At 40.3% G+C, this 15,731-nt stretch overlaps 1 protein-coding gene across 2 annotated transcripts in view; it reads left to right on the top strand.

The window, feature by feature from the left end:
• GALNT3 (polypeptide N-acetylgalactosaminyltransferase 3) overlaps window positions 1-15,731 on the top strand; it is a 52,981-nt gene that overhangs the window by 20,117 nt on the left and 17,133 nt on the right. For both annotated transcript variants that reach the window (XM_088474834.1, XM_088474835.1), the window contains exons 3-7: window positions 1,185-1,357; window positions 2,399-2,548; window positions 3,032-3,266; window positions 6,475-6,592; window positions 8,223-8,423. In XM_088474834.1, coding sequence (XP_088330960.1) covers window positions 1,185-1,357; window positions 2,399-2,548; window positions 3,032-3,266; window positions 6,475-6,592; window positions 8,223-8,423 — 877 coding nt within the window. The remainder of the gene's footprint in view (window positions 1-1,184; window positions 1,358-2,398; window positions 2,549-3,031; window positions 3,267-6,474; window positions 6,593-8,222; window positions 8,424-15,731) is intronic.

Here is a 15,731-nt window from a genome sequence, read left to right as displayed (position 1 = left end):
AAGGTCATGTGACATCAGGCAAAACTGTGGACACCCATCTTTTATTTTATTCTCAAAAGCTATGGGGTCTTGGATGGAGCTAGAGTGGATGGAGATAAAGTACCAGCCAACCAGCTCCTAACTGTCATTTTTCAAACACAGCCGTGACATGGCAGTTACGAGCTGATTGGCTGGTACTTTCTCTGTTCACTTTAGCTCCATCCAAGGATTAGTAAATAGACCCCTATGTATAGCATTATGTATTCCCTTGTGCTAGGGTCAATAAAGCACAGAAGAATGGTCAGCTAGTGTCCCTTTAGCCAGAAGTTGCTCATACATTCGAAAGTCTGTCTCTGACACATAGTGGTCAATTCAATCACCCACAAGCTGTTAAATATTGCATTTACAGTACCTCCAGACTTGCAGATTATTGGTCCACAAGGGGGGCCAGTTGAGGCGTCATTAGTGGTATTTCCATGCCATTACAATGGCGACTCTCCCCTCTCGCGGCTAATTGAATTAACCCGATAATGTGATTACAACACCTGCTATTACTATGAGTCACCCGAGTGTTGTGTAAGGCAGTTGTAGATATACAATGGATATGGTCACATTGCCACCTAAAAACAGAAATTCCCTAGTACAGTGTTTCCCAGTCTCATTCAGGCAGCACTAACAGTGCATGTTTTCCAAGTCTCCTCACAGAATCATAAGTGAAATAATTAGCTCCACCTGTGGATCTTTTAAAATGTGCCAGCTAGTAATGACTACACCTGTGCACCAACTACGAAATATGGAAACCATGTTAGTGCTTCCTGAGGAGGAATGAGTTTGGGAAACACTGCCCTAGTAGTATTAAGGGCTCCATACAGCTAACGAAAGATTGCCTGATCCTCCGATTGGATCTGAAATGTGACTGGCGACTATCGATGTTGGAGGATAGGTGAAATTCTGCGTGTTAAAAGTCACCGATTTGCAAATCATGATCATATTTTGATCGTGATCGGCAAATCAGTCAAATCCAACATGCTGAATTTCACCGGTCCTCCTACCTCGGCATCTGGGGATTGCTGAATTGAGACAATCAGTCTCTAGTGTATGAGGTCTTTACCCAAATGGCATTTTATATATCGTTTATTTAACAATTTCAGTTTTTTTTTTTTCTGGTTAATTATTTTTAATTTATGCTCATTTATTTTTTCCAGGTGCATTGAACAAAAGTTTAAGAGATGTCCGCCTCTGCCCACAACAAGCATCATTACTGTGTTCCACAATGAAGCCTGGTCCACACTGCTCCGCACTGTATACAGTGTCATGTACACATCTCCTTCCATCCTCCTAAAGGAGATTATTATGGTGGACGATGCCAGTACTGATGGTAAACTGGGGGATAGAAGGGGTTCAGTTTTACAAATATCCATTATTCTGTAAGTAAAATAAAAAAGGGTATTGAAAAGTAGGGCCGTAGCTAGGGTAGTGCGGCCGGTGCCATCGCACAGGGCACCACAGGTCAGGGGGCGCTGTTTGGGCTTGTCAAATTTCTGTTTATTATCATTCTTGCTTGTAGCTTTCTCTTATTTCATCCCCAGCATCTCCTGGCCTCTCCTATTCTTCCCTGGCCCTTCCCCATGAAGCCATGGCCCTTTTTTGGGTGCATTATGTCCCTTTGAAAAATGAGTGCTCTTTCTGGCACAGGGCACCAAAAAGTCCAGTTACGGCTCTGTTGAAAGGGTTAATGCGATTACATTTTGCTGTCAATGGAAAGGCTTTATGTGAGCAGGCCTTCAAAGGTGAACAGTAGCTGCATTTGCAGGGATGCTTTTTATGCAGCAATAAAAGCTGAACTTGTTCCAAGCATATGTACTGGCTACTTACACTGATTCTTCCCTTTTGTACCCAGCTGAATGCTCTGGTGTCTTTTATATGGAAATCATTCTATCTAACAATGATCTACTTTACTAGCAGAATGGTAAAAGTCTTGGTACTTGTTACTGAGTGCTGTACCTGACACGGAAGATGAGCTGTGCAGGAATCCCGCCTTGTCTACTTTACGGCTTACCATATTTCCTCCCCAACCTATTTTTATTTTATTTTTTTTTACCCGCTCCCCCTCACCCTGCATGTTGCTCATCAAATAACTTAATCCTTAGAATGACAGGTGGGCAGAGTTTATGTCCTAGTGGCTTCCCCAATTCAATTGGCACCCTTATAATTAACAAGTTCCAAAGTCCTTCAGCATTTGGTACATGCCCTTCCGCCCATTCCCCACGCAGCTTGAAACATTGTCAAGTCCACTTGCACAGTACAAAATCACTTGGCTTGATACAATGATCATGTTTCTTATATGATTGCAGTACAGTAGTCAGTAAGTACAATGTCACTGAAGGTTTACATGAGACATCTGGTTCTATATCTGCAGAATATTTGAAGGATAAACTAGATGACTACGTGAAGCAGTTTGCAATCGTGAAAGTGGTCAGACAGAAAGAAAGAAAAGGACTTATTGCCGCTCGCTTAGCCGGGGCCTCTGTAGCCACAGGAGACACACTGACTTTTTTAGATGCTCACTGTAAGTACAAAGTCACAGCTATGCTTATTGGCCTAAATAGGATTCTCACATTGATTAACCAATTCCATTGTCTGTGTATAAAACTTTCTATTTATTAAAAGGGAAGTGTCTGCTATTTGTACTTGTGTGGCTAGGTTGAAACCGAGTAACTCTTGGCCACTTGTATCTCTTACCAGATATTACAGTCATTCATTGGCTTATAGATAGATTTTGTTTTTTTTGTTCCAATTTTTTTAATTTTGCTTAAAGTACAACTGTTTATTATTATTATTATTATTATTATTATTATTATTATTTTTTTACATATATTGCAGAGAACATGTAATACAAGGCTCATCACTTTTAAACCTCATAAAAGCAAAATTTGAATATGTGACACTAATTATAGGTGTATAATAATCCTAGTGATCACAAATTAACTGAAATTTCACCTGGCATACTCTTTCATTTATATGTAACCTGTACTAATTCTCCTGGTTATAGGCGAGTGTTACTATGGTTGGTTGGAGCCCTTACTGGCGAGAATTGCTGAGAATCACACAGCGGTAGTGAGCCCAGACATCGTCACCATTGACCTCAACTCTTTTGAGTTTAGCAACCCTTCTCCATACGGCAATAACCGTAACCGTGGGAACTTTGACTGGGGTTTATCATTTGGATGGGAGACTGTTCCTGTTTTAGAAAACAAGAAAAGGAAAGATGAAACTTATCCAATAAAGTAAGAAAAGAATATTACTTATAGCAATATTGGGAAATTGTAAGATTGAAATCAATAAAATGAATAAAGCCTATTATACAGGATGATTTATGCATCCAGGATATCTGATACCAACCTTTTATAGTCTGCAAAAATATACTGACATTGTAATTCTCTGTGTAGGCGTGACAGAATTTTTATTTGTGAAAACTTGCAGTTCCCTACACTGTTCAGAAATTACTGACTTCACTGATGAGGGAAGGTTACTGGGTACTAGAGGTTCCTAGGCTCTGTTTTAGTTGTGGTAGAGGAAAATGACTGGGCTTTGCTTATGTTATACATTATAAATGCAGCAGTGCCTGCTTTTTCATTACATACTAATCTATTAAGGTTTTTTTTTTTTCTTTCTTGAATGTTGTGTGCATGTTATCTACTATTTGCAAACTACGTCATACTACTTCCCTTGTTTAATAAACTCACTGTAATTATTAACAGGACTTATTTACTGACAAAATACAAACATTATCCTTTCTTCTTCTGAATGGATTGACTCACATACATTCTCTCTTCTCTTAAACGATTCGGTCTATTCATTTCACTCTTTATGGCCCTAGCCCTCATCTGCTACATGTATGGTTAATGGCACTTCCCAATCTGTATTTTAGATGAACAGTAATAACACATTTATGCTTTGCAAGTTAAAGATAAAACACACTATAACATAAAATGGTTTAACCAATTTGTCCTAACGCCTGTTTTTGTCTGATTTCCAGTGTTTGGGAACAAATGGTAGATTGTCATTTGCTCCCATACATTACCAGATATTCGTTCCAAACAGCCAGATTGGACCTATAATCTTATAGTGTGTACTTAATTTAAAAGTAATTGAAAGGGAATATATCAGGGGCCATATCCAATTTCCCCGAAAACGGGGATTTTTCGCCAATATTTTTTTTATCCCTATCCTATTATTTTGGGTGAAATAATAGGATAGTCCTCCCGTTAACACATAGGAACCACTAAGCTCGCGGACCTATGTGTTCTCGCCCTTTTTTGGGCAAAAAAAACGTCACTTATCGTAGTTTGTTTTTCGGGACACATCAGGTCTCGAAAAAAAAACCTGGTAAGTGCCATTGTCATGCCGACTTCGGGGCTAATTGGATAGCCCCAGGCGAGCTTATTAGCCGCGGTAATTTTACAGCCGCTAATCGGATATGGCCCCAGATCAAATACAACTGCTGTAAATAGTTGCCAACATTTTAAAACTGATCACACTATTTACGGGATGTAGTCAGCATAATGCGGAGGGTAAGGGTTATAATACTCGCAGAAATCTGTCGGTATTCTGACAGTCTGCTTCCGGACCGTCTGGATCCTGTACCCAACCCCTATTTACAGAAGACCCAACATTTAAACACATCAGATGTGGAATGCTTTCTGACCATTACTTTGTCTATGATGTTAGGTTTATTGAATTGGGTTATTATTATTACATTTTATTTCTAGGGCGCCACAAGTGGTCCGCAGCGCCGTACATACAGTAAAGGGTACACAGAACATTACATTACACTACAGTAACCAAAATATAAACCGAACACAAGTAACAATTAGCAACACAATTCTCCATACACCGTACAGCTCTGAAGGTGAAGGCTGTCATACTGTAGAAGTGCTAGAGAAGAAGGCTGTGAGACAGTGGGGAGGAGGCCCTGCTCCTAGGAGCTTACAATCTAATCTTATTGAATTGGGTTATATATTTAGCATTTTCTATCCTAATTTATAAAATGCATTAATAAGATGAAATGGTAGGAATCCCATCTAACATACCTTTTTATAACCTGTGTGAGGCTGATCAGTGAATTGCAGCTCCCTACACAGAAATGGATAACTTCATCGATTGGGGAGGGTACTGAGGCATCGTTAAAAATAAATAAAATAAACAAATTTGTGGTACTGAAATTTTATAGGAATAATTCTTTATACCCCCGTTCCTCTTAGTGAAAATCCTGAATTTTCCCTTGCTTTGTGCAAAAAAATGTAGTACTCACTAACCTAAAAACCTCTAGAAGTATTATGCGCACTACTACTCTGATGTATTCCGGTTCTGGCACTGTGTCTTTCTTTATACTAGACAGAGCAGTTTGTGCTGGTATATGATACAAAGGTGCTTTCTGGATATGTTTCCAATGCGGACAACAGAAGGCTAAATAATCAAACAAATCTGCCAGATTTTATTTCTGATACATCTATGCAAATAACATTGAAACAAATATTAAGCAGTGTATTTAGTAAAAGTTGCAGGAGATCATATATGCACCAAGAATTAAGGGCCTCTGCATACTTCCCGTTATTAGGAATCACAAAATTGAGCTGTAAGAATCATGGCTGTGACTTGATGGGGGATCGACTGCATCATAGTGTGTGTGGCCAGACCTGTAGGTACTATATGTGCTTGCTTAGTATAAGAGCCGTAACTAGATTTTATGATGCCCTGTGCCAGAGAGAGTATTGGCGCACTCCCCCATTTTTTAAATAGGGCCATAAGATAGTGCATCTGAAAAGGGCCATGGCCTCATGGGGAAGAGATAGGGGAGACCAGGAGATGCTGGGGATAAAAGAAGAGGAAGCTACAAGTGAGATTGATAATAAACAGGAAAATTAACAGGAAACAGTGCCCCCTGCAGTGCCCTGGCACTGGTCGCACTACCCTAGTTACGGCCCTGCTTAGTATTTCTGAAGTGCTAAGCTGCTGCTTCCCTGTTTTATTTCCAAATTCACTGGAGGCACCTTGTGACAGGGGAATAAGCTTGCAACAAACATCCCCAATGTGGGACAGTCTACTCTTCTCGGGACTGTCCAGATGAATTCAGAATAGTGGGGAGTTTTGTATCTGCATACTTTCCAACTTGTGAAGTACTTAAATTGGGAAATACCTGTAGTGTCCTTATATGGAACTGTGATTGGAAGGCTGCTTTGCCATGACACAATAGGGACATAAATTTCCCTAAAAACTTACATCCATTGCCTGCCACTGGTGTATGTTGTACCAGTTTACCGTGTGAGTAGGGGCACTTAATTTTCAACAGTAAGAAAAGTGTGATAGACTGCTGAATAAGTATCTGAAGCTGGAGAACCACTTTAAACCTTTTATGTCATTTATTATACATTTAAATTGCACCTTGAAAATATCATTACAACTAGTAACAATGCATTCTTTGTCCTTGCACAGGACACCAACGTTTGCAGGAGGCCTGTTCTCAATTTCTAAGAAATACTTTGAGTACATTGGAACTTATGATGAAGAAATGGAGATATGGGGTGGCGAGAATGTTGAAATGTCCTTTAGAGTAAGTATATTCATGTCATTTTCTTGGTGTATTTCATGGCCGTTAACAACTTGGCTATAGACCACACTTGTCTACTATGTGTACTGCCCCTCTGGGAAATCCGAGAGGGTAGGTCCAAGTGGCAAGTACTGCACGGGTGGTGTGTTGCGATGATTCGATCCACTATGTATCGCAGCACAAAGTCTCTGCCCCCACCCCATATCACTGGGGAAGTGGGAGCGATGCGGGAGAGCAGCCTATTTGCCCAGGAGACACTCTGACATTCAGGAGTTTCCCAGACATTCTGGGGGGTTTGGGCAAGTGTGCTGTAGAAACATCTCTATATTCTCATTAAACTGCTGCGTTTTTATATGTTTTGTTGATGTTTTATCATCTTAATCCATGAAGTCTAACCAGAATGTACTGAGGCATTTATGGAGTTCTTTGTAATGAGTAACCATGGCAATGTAATGAGAGCATTGCTAGCAGCCATCACTATCCTATTTGAGCAATGGTTAAGTCAATAATATCTCAAGCTAATGACTAGTCAGGCCACACCTGTCCCTCATTTCATAATTACAAGATTAATTGCAACTATGTGGAGACATGTCAGGATATGTAAGTAGAAAAATACAGCAAAAAATGTAAAAAAATGTCGTTGAGAGATATTTTGTACTTACTGGAAAAGTAGAAAAACATCTAATGATACAAAACACATAACGGGGCGAATCCACTGAAGAGAAATTTAAAACACAAAAATGGATGGTTATGTGGAAAAGTACTTTCCAATCAGTATCAAAAAAAAGTAGTTGTTCAGCATTAGTAATATAGCAATATTTAATCACATTTAAAAATGATATATATATATATATATATATATACTGTATGTAAGTTGGCTTTGATAAGAGATCCTACATAAACTAAACTCCTGACAACATGCAGCAAATGAAAAAAAACAATTACAGACATATGTCAGCTAAACCCAACATGAATGGCGCACCCACATCTTATATAGAGGTCACTGGGTGGCTTTGGACTCTCAGATGGTGCATCAAGAAATGTGACATTAACTTTATATTCTGTGCCACAAAATACTTTCTGAATATCATACAATACAGTCATTGCGCTTTAGCACGATTAATGCGCCAGATGTTAGCAGGTAAAGTCAAGCAGATGGTGTGAATAGACCACAGGATTGCTGTTACTCATATGGATCTAAAACAATAATTATAGGATCTCAGCCATATCTGCGGAGATGCTGTAACTGCTGTTTGGATCCATATGACTAACCGTGATGTAAACGCCAGCGAAGCGGCCAATAGAAGGAAACTGGCATTGTACTGCCTGAATCCACGCAAGTATGTAACATTTTTTGTTCCTTGGCTTCTGCCCAGGTGCCTTTTTTTTCTACAACCGACTAAATAAATGAAAGCAATGAAAAAATTAAATCAAATGGTACCAGTTTGAAGCTTAATTGGTTTGGGATCTAAATAGTCAGAGAGCTTTTAGTAAATGAAAGGTCTTTACATGTTGTTTCTTCATGAACGTGCCAGTGCCCAATATTTGTGAATTTATGTATTAACCAAAAAGTGAATAGACATTTAATTTGCAACTTGGTTGAATAAATATTTTCTTCTGTATTTTTAACCAGGTGTGGCAGTGTGGTGGGCAGCTAGAGATCCTGCCATGTGCTGTTGTTGGCCATGTGTTCCGCAGCAAGAGTCCTCACACCTTTCCTAAAGGTACGCAAGTGATCATCCGGAACCAGGTCCGTCTGGCTGAAGTGTGGATGGATGATTACAAAGAAATATTTTATCGGAGGAATCGTGAAGCAGCAAACATTGTGCAACAGGTAGGTGCACCAATTTTTTTTTCTTGTTATGTGTGCAATTAGAAGTGTACATGTACTGTACGATATTCTGTTAATATTTCAATTGAATATATTGGTTATAAAATGATGTTTAACATATGGGATGACACTCAAGTGTCCCAGTGTTGTCTTCCTCGCTGCTCTTGCCTCTTTCCCATTACATTCTGTTCTCTCCTGTTGTAGTACAATCCCTCTATCCACACCATCAACCTGTTAGTAAATGGTATAGAGTCTGTTTAGTGGTGGAATTACTGCTTGTACAGATGTTGACTCCTTTACTGGGCTCAGTAATGCCAGGTCCACCCACCTCTTCTGTTCTTCTCAGAGCAGGACGGATGCATGGGAATCTGAAGCTGTATCGCTCAGCCCTTTACCAAATTGTACGATGGGTTCCTGTGATGCAGCCGACCCTTATTCCTTTTTGGTCACGTAAAAAAATAACATTTTACTGCAGTTATATACAAGTGTGTGTTTTTTTTGTTTCATATTTATCTACTAGATTTTGACAACTAGAGATAATTTTCAACACTTAATTATTGGGATAATTCGAAAGTAATATCCGTTATGTTTACTTTGTGGGATACATACAGACATCTCTTCTTTAAGATAGATCACAGGTTCTCAAACTCTGTCCTCAGGACCCCAAATAGTGCATGTTTTCCAGGTCTCTCAGAATCACAAGTGAAATAATTGTCTCCACCTATGGATCTTTTAAAATGTGTCAGTGAGTAATGAATACACCTGTGCACCTGCTGGGTGACCTGGAAAATATGAATTGTGTGGGGTCCAGAGGACCGAGTTTGAGAACCACTGCGATAGATGATACAAATCCAGCACTACTTCTAGATCAGTTGCATTGACTTCATGCTGAGAAGTTTGGAGTGTTTACTCTGCAGATGGAACCCTGGAAAAAGTACAAGTAATTCTCATTAATGAGTTTCCGTTTACCAGTGCCCAGGGAAAGCTGTAAATGAATCAAATAACTTCTTGTATGTACAGATGTGTCTTCACAATCTAGCCTGAATATGCCACACAGCACGACTTGCCCGGGCGTGAGTGAGCCGCAAGATCCCATGCTACTCTGTTGGCGTCTTTTTTTTTTTTTGCCGAAAATGCGTATGTCGCAAGGTCGCACCAGCAAATTATTTTGATATGCGACACTTGTTTATCTGTGTGCACCTGAGTCTGTATATGAAGCACAACGGAATTTGGAATAAAAAAAGCTGCTGCCGCTATCTTGTAGCACTTTTTGTATTTGTATTCAGAGACTCAGTCACACACAGATATACAAGTGTCACATATCAAATTAATCAGCACAGTCTGCCGATGCATCGTTTGGGGCATCTGGAAAAACTCTTGTCCAGAGAAGGAAAGGTGAGCGCTACCATCAGTCCTATGTCATGCCAACAGTAAAGCATCCTGAGACCACTCACGTGTGGGGTTGCTTTCAGCCAAGGGAGTGGGATCACTCACAATTTTGCCTAAGAACACAGCCTTGAATAAATAATCATACCATAACATCTTCCAAGAGCAACTTCTCCCAACCCTACATGAACAGTTTGGTGACATACAATGCCTTTTCCAGCATGACTGAGCACCTTGCCATAAGGCAAAAGTGATTACTAAATGGCTCAGGGAATAAATCATCAAAATTTTGGGTCCACGGCCAGGAAACTTCCAAGACCTTAATCCCATTGAGAACTTATGGTCAATCCTCAAGAGGCGGGTGGACAAACAAAACCCACAAATTCTGACAAACTCCAAGCATTGATTAGGCAAGAAAGGGCGGCCATCAGTCAGTATGTGGCCCAGAAGTTGATTGACAGCATGCCAGGGCGAATTGCAGAGGTCTTGAAAAAGAAGGGTCAACACTGCAAATATTGACTCTCTGCATAAACTTTATGTAATTGTCAATAATTGACACTTCTGAAATGCTTGTAATTTTACTTCATTATACCATAGTAACATCTGACAAAAAGATCTAAAAACACTGAAGCAGCAAACTTTGTGAAAACCAATACTTGTGTCATTCTCAAAACTTTTGGCCATGGCTGTATGTATGTATGTATGTATGTGTGTGTGTGTGTGTATGTGTGTGTGTGTGTATATATATATATATATATATATATATATATATATATATCATGTAGTTCCGCACTCACGTCTTATCCACAAATCAACCACTGGGGCGCTCCTCTTGGACATAAATCCAAATATTAATCGAAAATCCGAACTACACATAGAAAAGCGCGGTTACAAGTGCACTCACCAGACTTGAAAAAGTGAATTTTCTCATTTATTTGTCAGTCCAACATAATAGAGGCTACATGGGCATACCAAGATGTAGATAACAGAGTCCATCAAACAATGTAGACGATATCTCAATCTGATTTCTTTTCCTGTATGAGGATGCGGAAAAGAGGTGCCCTGCAATAGACTCCGACAAGTTATACAATGTCTACAGCTAATACACCCTGGTTTTTGTTGTAATAACCAATCAGTACCCTTTGGACGGTCCAGGTTAAGTAATGGTCTCGAGCATTTGTTTAAGGCTGGAATTCCTTTTGAATGCCACCATAGGTGCTGGTGTCGCTTTCATTTTCGAATCTCCATATGTAGTTAACAATGGCCACCTGTTGTTTAATGCCTTCCTAGTTGTTTTTGAGTGGTCATTATATTTTGTTGAGAACAATAAAATATGTGGGACCTGGCAGGCTACATTTGCTGTAGGTTGTGATGAGAGGAGGCTATGACTCTGTGTCAGCCCATACTGCATTAGGATGAAAATGGATTGTAAACCTTGATAATGGTCTTTGTCTAGACCGAAACATTGGTATTTATTTACTTGCAACCTGGATTGAACTTTCTTACTGTAGATGAAAAATAAATGAGAAAATTTACTTTTTCAAGTCTGGTGAGTGCACTTGTAACTGTGCTTTTCTATGTGTAGTTCGGATTTTCTATGAATATTTGGATTTATGTCCAAGAGGAAGCACCCCAGTGGTTGATTTCTGGATAAGACGTGAGTGCGGAACTACATGACTATATACGTTAGTGGTTTTATCATGGCTCAAAGTAGAGAGACATGTAGAAATGAATTGTTCGATTTCTGCCTTTGTCTTTTTAAGTTCAGTGCCCACCTCCTCGATCACTAACAGCAAAAGATCTAATGAGCACTTATTCAATACCCCACACCATTGGCTGCAGAATACAGGATTACTGCGTCCGATGGTGGGGATATTGCGTATTCCAAAACCTCGTGATATCTCCTTTCTCCTAAAGTACTCAGAAAGGGATTGTCTATGAAGGTTCAAATCAACTTCACGCTTTTTAAAGCGTAACAGACGATGATATAGATCAACCGCTCTTTCTGCCGGTAGCGCTTGATATTCCAATTCATCAAATAAAATATCCGCATCATCATCCATTAGGATCAGGGTGGTTTTCTCCACCTGAGACAGTAATGCATCATCTGGTAAAGGTATCCCTCCATGCGCCATTTATGGATCAATTATAAGTATCTCCAATATATCTAAAAAAAACAGTATTATATCAAAAAAATATATGATGTCACTGGTACAGTTGCTGAATGAAGGTTGCGTATAGCCATAAACAATGGACGGGTGTCAGAACCAATAGAATCCTACACAAGATACTATTGAATTTATATAGTCATGTAGTTCCGCACTCACGTCTTATCCAGAAATCAACCACTGGGGTGCTCCTCTTGGACATAAATCCAAATATTCATAGAAAATACGAACTACACATAGAAAAGCACAGTTACAAGTGCACTCACCAGACTTGAAAAAGTGAATTTTCTCATTTATTTTTCATCTACAGTAAGAAAGTTCAATCCAGGTTGCAAGTAAATAAATACCAACGTTTCGGTCTAAACAAAGACCATTATCAAGGTTTACAATCCATTTTCATCCTAATGCAGTATGGGCTGCCACAGAGTCACAGCCTCCTCTCATCACAACCTACAGCAAATGTAGCCTGCCAGGTCCCACATATTCTATTGTTCTCAACAAAATATAATGACCACTCAAAAGCGACTAGGAAGGCATTAAACAACAGGTGGCCATTGTTAACTACAGATGGAGCGTTGAAAATGAAAGCGACACCACCACCTATGGTGGCATTCAAAAGGAATTCCAGCCTTAAACAAATGCTCTTGAGACCATTACTTAACCTGGACCCTCCAAAGGGTACTGATTGGTTATTACAACAAAAAACAGGGTGTATTAGCTGTAGACATTGTATAACTTGTCGGAGTCTATTGCAGGGCACCTCTTTTCCGCATTCTCATACAGTAAAAGAAATCAGATTGAGACATCGTCTAGATTGTTTGATGGACTTTGTTATCTACATCTTGGTATGCCCATGTAGCCTCTATTATGTTGGAATGACAACACGTACATTTAGAGAGAGAATGGCAAACCATAGGGCCTCCATACGGGCAGCTTTACAAACACGGATGTCCGATAAACCTGTAGCTCGGCATTTCCTTGAAAAAAAACATCAGATATAGTGTCTTAAATGTAGAATTATAGATTGGGTGCCACCATTGACACGTGGAGGAGATCATGTGAAGAAATTGCATCAAACAGAGTAGATGGATTAGCTGTCTAGATACTGTTTCACCTAGGGGTCTTAATGAACTGAACCCTCTCTCCGTTTTCTTACCATGATTATATCTCTTCATGTTTTCTATATATCTCTTCATGTTTGTTATAGAAGGGCCTAGGAAGTTGAATGGTCTTTCAACTGTTGTTAATGCTCTATTATTATTATATATCCTTTTCTGTGGTGATACGTCTGGTTATGGGATAGTATAAAATTCTCTTGATGATAATAAGGTAGATATACTGATTTCTTTTGTGATGTGTTATGGATATGAGGATATATTATGGTGCCTTTTAGTACCTTTATACTTGTAAGAGCAGTATCCACTTTTGATTGGTAAGTGGGGATTGTATTGTGACTATCCTAGTGTTCACTATACTCATTTTAGGTATATTATGATTCACTATTGTCTTTGATATAAGACAAAAAAAACTTTAAAAGATTGAAAAAAATTACTATCTAGTATTTGTAATGTATGTATTTGTTAGTATTATGTGTTTTATCATTAATTATTGTAGGTTATGTATGGGTATTGTTATATATATATATATATATATGTATGTATGTCACATGAGCTGGGTCCCGGTATTTAATTACCACTCACACCTATTGACTTATTGTTTATTGCCTGTAATGTTTTTTACAACATGTGTTCACACATAGACCAGTGCCTAGTGTTCCCTGTCTATGGTGTCCCATTCAGCTCTCTTGTTTGTTGATACAGCTCTGGTCAGGGAGCGCATGCGCTGTGGCCTGCGTTCCACGTGGGGTGCATGGCAACTGCGCATATGTGGTGACCGCAAGTCACGTGGCATATATGCTGGCATAACGCGCCGGAGCCTTGTGTTCCAGGAGTGGGGCACCGGGGTCTGACGCTGTCTGCGCCTTGAGTGACGTACTTCCGATATGGAGGGAGCTGATGCACGCTGTGGGAACGATGGAAATGGATGGGAGATCGGCACCTGTTACTGGCGTCTGGTGTGAGTACACGTTTGTTCGTTATATGCAGCATGGAATATTTTTCCGGTTTTTCAGTGTACTGGTATTTGGGATTGTGGGATAGGTATAAATATGTGGGACCTGTCAGGCTACATTTGCTGTATGTTGTGATGAGAGGAGGCTGTGACTCTGTGGCAGCCCATACTGCATTAGGATGAAAATGGATTGCAAACCTTGATAATGGTCTTTGTTTAGACCGAAACATTGGTATTTATTTACTTGCAACATGGATTAAGCTTTCTTACTGTAGATGAAAAATAAATTAGAAAATTCACTTTTTCAAGTCTGGTGAGTGCACTTGTAACTGCGCTTTTCTATGTGTAGTTCGGATTTTTTATGAATATTTGGATTTATGTCCAAGAGGAGCACCCCAGTGGTTGATTTCTGGATAAGACGTGAGTGCGGTACTACATGATAGATATATATATATATATATGTATATATATGTGTGTGTTAGTTTACACCCCAGTGCCATGGTGCAGCCGAACAAAGGGCCTGATTCAGACCCACTCGCGAGCGGCTGTCCGCTCGCAAGTGGGTCGATGGTGTGCACTGAGCATGCGCACGACGGAGGGAGCTCCGTCGTGCGCATGCTCCAGACGCGACGAGCGAAGGACTTTCCTTCGCTCGTTGTGTCTGATCAAAGGGGGCGTGCTGTCGATGTTGATTGACAGCACGCCCCCTTTGGTGGGCGTGCTGGGGGCGTGCCTCCCAGACGGGGGCGTTCCCAAGGGAACGCCTACCGTCAGAAGCCGGCCCACTGACATCACTAGTGATGTCAGTGGGAGTGATTTTGGCTCTGATAGAGCCAAAATCACTCCGGGCCTTGCGGTTGAGAAACTCAACCGCAGGCTCCGGCTCGCAGTGGCGATGGTTGCGATGGTCAAGACCATCGCGACCATCAACCTGCACGCTCGTATAGGCTGTGGGTGGTGACCCACAGCTATACGAGCGTCCAGGAGGACGCTCCATTTTTATGGAGGACGGCCCTCATTCAGAGCGTGCGCTCTGCTCAGAGTGTCCGGCTCTGAATGAGGGCCAAAATCCCTCGGAGGAAAGGGGGTGGGGTCAACTCACAAACACTGGATACTCACAAGATGTTCTCTTGCCACTTTGGTGAACAAATGTTCATGATCTCTGTACCTGAAAATGAATACATGAAAGCAGCCCACCCACACTGCTGTACTATACTGACCTTTTTATGCTAGTGCATACCTCCAAAAACAACTTGACTACCCATACATATGTCTGGGACCAAGCTCTAGCTGACCATATTAGCCACAACAATACAGGCTGTGTGTAGTGCACTTCCTCACACACCACTTCTATATTCCCTGGCAATGCAGTTACATCAGCAATACAATTATTATTATTTATTTATATGGCGCCACAAGTGTTCCACAGTGCCTTACAAACTACATAAATAAGTAACCATCGACTTACAATACAAAGCAGGAGATGGACATGGATAATAAACATAGCTATATTAGCGACCTTTACACCCACATAAGCAGCCGATTGTTAGTTGCCCTAGTGGGGAGTAAGAGATAAATCAAAAGTAGGGAGAAGCACAAGAGGGTAGAGGGTCCTGCTCAAAAGAGCTTACATTCTAAAATACAATAATTACAACACCATGCAACAGTACAGCATACAATAGCTTTC

The sequence above is a fragment of the Taudactylus pleione genome, unplaced genomic scaffold (assembly GCF_031769625.1).
Source record: "Taudactylus pleione unplaced genomic scaffold, aTauple2 ptg000156l, whole genome shotgun sequence".
Lineage (NCBI taxonomy): Eukaryota > Metazoa > Chordata > Amphibia > Anura > Myobatrachidae > Taudactylus > Taudactylus pleione.
The sequence above is the reverse complement of the archived record's forward strand: the minus strand, read 5'-3'. Positions and strand labels throughout refer to the sequence as shown.